Here is a 5,000-nt window from a genome sequence, read left to right on the forward strand (position 1 = left end):
GCAACAGAGTGAAAAGTGTATTTATATGTACTGCCGTAACTATGGACTGTTTTCTTTTTTTCCTCCTCTTCATCGTCGTTGTGTGTGACAAATATTCTACGAATACTTTCACTTGATGAATCTCCTCATAGAACGTCGACTCCCAAGCAATATTGACTTTCATTTGGTGTGACACACGACTTACATGCTTGGGTCGCTTCGGTACCTCTCCTGATTCAAACTTCTCACATCCCATTTTCATATATATTTTATTCATCCAAGGTAGTGTCACATTGAGAACATAATGTAAAGCAAAAGGGCATCGAAGGCATTCGTTTTGATTATATCAAAATATATTTGCAGTATAATGTACACAATTTATGCAAGTTTTACAAATGTATATGTATACAATGAATACAAGTTATTATCGCCAAAGGGTGATGGCGTGGTGCCACGGTGCTTGGACACCTATCTCCCAAAGACCGTGCCTAAACCTTTCCTCATCCCCAGTCGGAGTGTAACCTCTGGGGAGGACATTCGGTCCCTGCATTGGGCCCGGAATATCAACTAAGAAATCTATGGGTCCGGCCAGTGGCTTTTGCTGGCTTTCAGGTTTCCGCAGGATTCCTACACGAGAAAGCCTGAAGTTACAGATGAAAATGAATTACGCATAAAGTATCCTTTATAGGGGCTCCCGTGAAAATATATCTTCTTGAAACCTCGATGGTGGAACGCCCACAGGCGGCACCTAGGAGATATAAGATACGATCTTGTCTATCAACTCTGCATTCCCCAACCACGTCAAGTCTTGAAAGTATTGACGTAACATATTTCATGTAGACATACAGGAATAGAAATCCACATCGCCGCACATGTGGGAGTGTGTCCACATGCACGAACACACACACACACACACACACACACAGATATTGTGTGCGTGTGTACATCTCTACTTCTGTGTGCATGTGTACTTCTCTACTACTGTGTGCGTATCTATGAGTACGCGAGTGGCATGTGCGTTCATAAACCTTCACGGGCACAAACGCAAACACGCCTACGGTTGTGCACGCGCAAATATAGACACGCATACGGAAGCAGATGAAGACACGCAGATACAGAGGCCCAGATACTGAGAAATTGTGTCTGCGTGTCTGATCCTGTGTCTATGACCGTGTCTGTGTATTTGCATTCGCGTTCGTTTACACGCATGAAAGCATACACTCAAACACACACAATTTGTGTGCGTGTGCGTGTGCGTGCACGAGTGCGTATGCGTGTGCATGTGTGTTTATGTGTTTAACTAAACGAGTCTTAACAAAACTAAATAAAGATTTGATTTATCCCTTTTTTTTTCCTTGCTTGTTAAGATTTTTTTTTTAATTTTCACAGATTCACATATCTTCGTCTCTATGTTTGCGTAGTTCTTTGCAGGAATATGAATGCGTTTGGTGTACATATGTTTGCTTTCTGTATGTTTGATTTGTTTTTGAATGTTTTTTTTCTATTTTGTAACATATTTTCTTTTGTAGTATGATTGGGGTGGGGGAGTTTCAGCAACTGTACTTGTTTGACAACAGGAATGTACTTGTTTAAACTATGACAATTTAAAACCCTTGGATGAAAGCCTTGGGCTGAGCACTTCTACAGTGTGTGCCTGTAATCACATCATCAGACACACTATTGGTGCATGTTAAGAACATTCATACATCGTATCAAGCCAACTTTTTTATATATGAAGTCGTCTTGGCAGCTGTGTTCGGTTTGATAGCCACTACTCGATTGCCCACTGGCCGGTTCTTGCAGCCCTGTGTTTGTCTGCTCTTTGAGGCTCACTTCACTCAACTCGAATATCTCAATACAAAGCACATGAAGGTAAATTCCTTTTTTGAGCCAAATCACGGTGAATAATGTTCGTGAACCACGTTTGCATTGCCAGTTATCCTCTCGAGCACTCTTCACTTCGTAAGCGTCATATCGTAGAACGTAACGTATTATGACTATCACGTAGTTACCACACAGTTCGCATAATGCCGTGTTTATGCTGATGGTCGATCACGCGAATTCGTTCAGCACATAACTATGGACCGCTTTTTTCACCTTTTTTTTTTAACTATTAAGTCTGTTTTACAATACACTTTTGGGCAGTCACTTCACGTCACTGCGATTACACGTAATCGTGTTTTATAAGCACATCACACGTAACTGACAAATTATAAATTGATCACTACTTGGAGTGTTTTCACGCGACGTATGTACACGCAACGACCGCCGACTTGAGTGTCAATATCACGTTACAGGCCTCAACATAGTGCCCTCGCGTCCTTATACTCTCGGGGCCCTGTTTGCACTACGGGGAATGTCAGACTTGGTGTCCGAACATGGCTATGGCTATTGGGGCCAGTCTCATGGGCAAAAGAGTCGTAGCAGCAGAAGAGGCAGTAGAAGACGGAGAAGAAATTGCCACCCGCCTTTCGCCACCGACGACGTCAACGTGGCTCCACTGTGCCACGTTGTCCACTGTGACTTCGGTCTCTTCGTGTCCTTCACGTCGGAGGAGCTGACCCCGAGGGGGGCCTGGGGCTGCGGGTAAAGAGCGGAACCGTAGTGATCTCCCTCGGTGTGTCCCCGGGCGCAAGCGTCATCGCTGGGCGGCTTCTCGCAATGGACGCTGTCGTCGCCCATGCAGGAGGCATAGGCGATGGCGTGTGCCACATACGTCTGCTCCACAGTGCCAGAGAAGAGGTACGAACTCGGGCCTGTGGCGTATACGGGTACGTCTTCGCCCCCGTGGGTCTCGTATCTATGGAAGAACAGAACACAGACCCTCTATATGACATCATAGTGGAAAAGTTAAATTTTTGTAATGCAGTAAATACGATTCCAGTCACTTTTACCCTAAATTTTTCTAATCTCTATGTATATCTAATATAAGCATTATTTATCTCTTTATCTCTATCTACTCAACCATTCATTCATTTATTTATCTATTTACTTGTTTATCTATTTATTTATTTATTAACTAATTTATGTATATATTAATTCAACTACCAAATTATACTATTATCTATTTTTCTATTAATTTGCTTATTCATTATTTTTTCTAACTAATCTGTCTATTAACCAATATATCTATCTGTCAACTTATCTATTCATTGCAGTACGGTCACTGTTACTACTCACTTGCGTGGCACGGCAGACTGCTGAACAAAGTTTATGCCTTTGGAGTTGTAGCCACTAATGTCTTGCCGTCCTGTGGGAGTAGAGTGTGAGTAGCCGGGCCCATTGCCATAGAGAAGCGTTGTATAGGGCTTCTGGTCCAAGTCACTTACATCCTTGTCAAAGCCTAAAAAGACAAACTCGCCATTACACAATTGACAGTAGTAAAGGATGATTCTTAAATTATTCAAAAGCTTCTCAAATAAATTAAGGCTCAATACACAATTGCACTTGTCCTAAATTAGAATGAATAGGAGTGTGTGGCTCTGTGTGTAAGCGTGTGTGTGTGCGTGTGTGTGTGTGTGTGTGTGTGTGTGTGTGTGTGTGTGTGTGTGTGTGTGTGTGTGTGTGTGTGTGTGTGTGTGTGTGTGTGTGTGTGTGTGTGTGTGTGTGTGTGTGTGTGTGTGTGTGTGTGTGTGTGTGTGTGTGTGTGTGTGTGTGTGTGTGTGTGTGTGAGTGTGTGTGTGTGCTCACGTATGTGCGTTGCGTGTCTGTTCGAGTGCATGTGGGGCAGAAAAAGGAGAGGGAGAGTTATAGGGAGAGGGAGCGAGATAGGAGGGAGAAGGAGAGGAAGAAGGAGTGAGAGAGAGAAAGAAGGGTAGGATGAGGAGGACAGAAAGAGAGGAAAAAGAGAAAAGAAGGAAAAGAAGGCGAGGGAGGAAGAGAAAAAGGAAGGAGAAAAGGAAACATTGGACGTAGAGTAGGAGAACTAGTTCTGGGGTTGTCAACCTGTGATGGGATTCCCGCGTGGTGTGTTGTAGCCTCCGAAGGTAAAGACATGGGAGTGGTCTGCCGTCAGGACGATGAGGGTCTCCGCGGGCGAGGTGGCGCTCAGAGCGGCCATTACCGCCTCCTCCAGAGCAGCGATCTCCTCCAGGGCGCGGCGTGCATTATTATGGTGATGAGCGTGGTCGATACGTCCACCTAAAGAAGGAGAGGATGCCATAATTCATATCGCAGTCCTTAGGACCAATTAAAATACATTAAACTTAAAGAAAATAGAGCAACAAGATGTATCATTAATAAAAAAAATCAAACAAGTACGCGTATTGTATGATCATATCATACACGTACAGTATCTATTCTACATGCTATGGAATTATACTGTCTCTAAACATTTTGGTGAATGTACATTCTCCTCCCAACTGTAAAGCTCTCCATGATTGGAAAGGCACATTCAGATATGCATGTACACGTCAATGTGTACGCACGCATGCACACACGCAAGCACGTACGCATGTACACACGAACGCACGACACACTCACATTCATACGTGCACACAAACACAAACACGCACACATAAAGAAAGCAGAGAAGTAGGTAGGGGAGCTGTCCCACCTTCGACCATGAGGAAGAACCCATGAGGGTTCTTGCGGAGGATCTGAAGCGCCTTCAGGGTCATTTCGCTGATAGATGGGTCGCCAGAAGGACTTTTGTTCCGATCTTCCTCAAAGTCCAAATGTGAATAACCAAAGAGGCCTAAAAAGGGGAGAAATAAAATAATACATCACATTACTTTTAACAATTTGAATTAAATAATACAGTTTATCTTTTGTAAAGCCAAGTAGTCCAGTAAATAGTTTCGTGTTCATTGCTAGATAAATTGGATAATTAAATACATATACATACCAAAGGGTTTTACTCCCTTATAAGAGAGGTAGCCAAAAAAACAAAGGCATAGAAACCACTCTCACCCATTCCATCCCTATCACACTCCACTCCCCTCCACCATCTTCCCTCCCTCACCTCCTGGATGACAGGTCATCCCTGTATCCTGTTCACTGCCCTGTTTTATTTAATTATC

At 43.4% G+C, this 5,000-nt stretch overlaps 1 protein-coding gene across 1 annotated transcript in view; it reads right to left on the reverse strand.

Annotated features, from left to right (window-relative positions):
• Window positions 1-5,000, reverse strand: part of LOC143022195 (uncharacterized) — a 51,243-nt gene that overhangs the window by 569 nt on the left and 45,674 nt on the right. Inside the window, exons 9-12 of the mRNA XM_076180295.1 lie at window positions 4,535-4,675; window positions 3,925-4,119; window positions 3,160-3,322; window positions 1-2,779 (exon numbers count right to left, since the gene is read on the reverse strand). The exon at window positions 1-2,779 is cut by the window's left edge and continues 569 nt beyond it. Of these exons, the coding sequence (XP_076036410.1) occupies window positions 2,383-2,779; window positions 3,160-3,322; window positions 3,925-4,119; window positions 4,535-4,675 (896 nt within the window). The 3' untranslated portion in view covers window positions 1-2,382. The remainder of the gene's footprint in view (window positions 2,780-3,159; window positions 3,323-3,924; window positions 4,120-4,534; window positions 4,676-5,000) is intronic.

This window comes from Oratosquilla oratoria, chromosome 44 (assembly GCF_046742065.1).
Source record: "Oratosquilla oratoria isolate Oo_2021 chromosome 44, ASM4674206v1, whole genome shotgun sequence".
NCBI lineage: Eukaryota > Metazoa > Arthropoda > Malacostraca > Stomatopoda > Squillidae > Oratosquilla > Oratosquilla oratoria.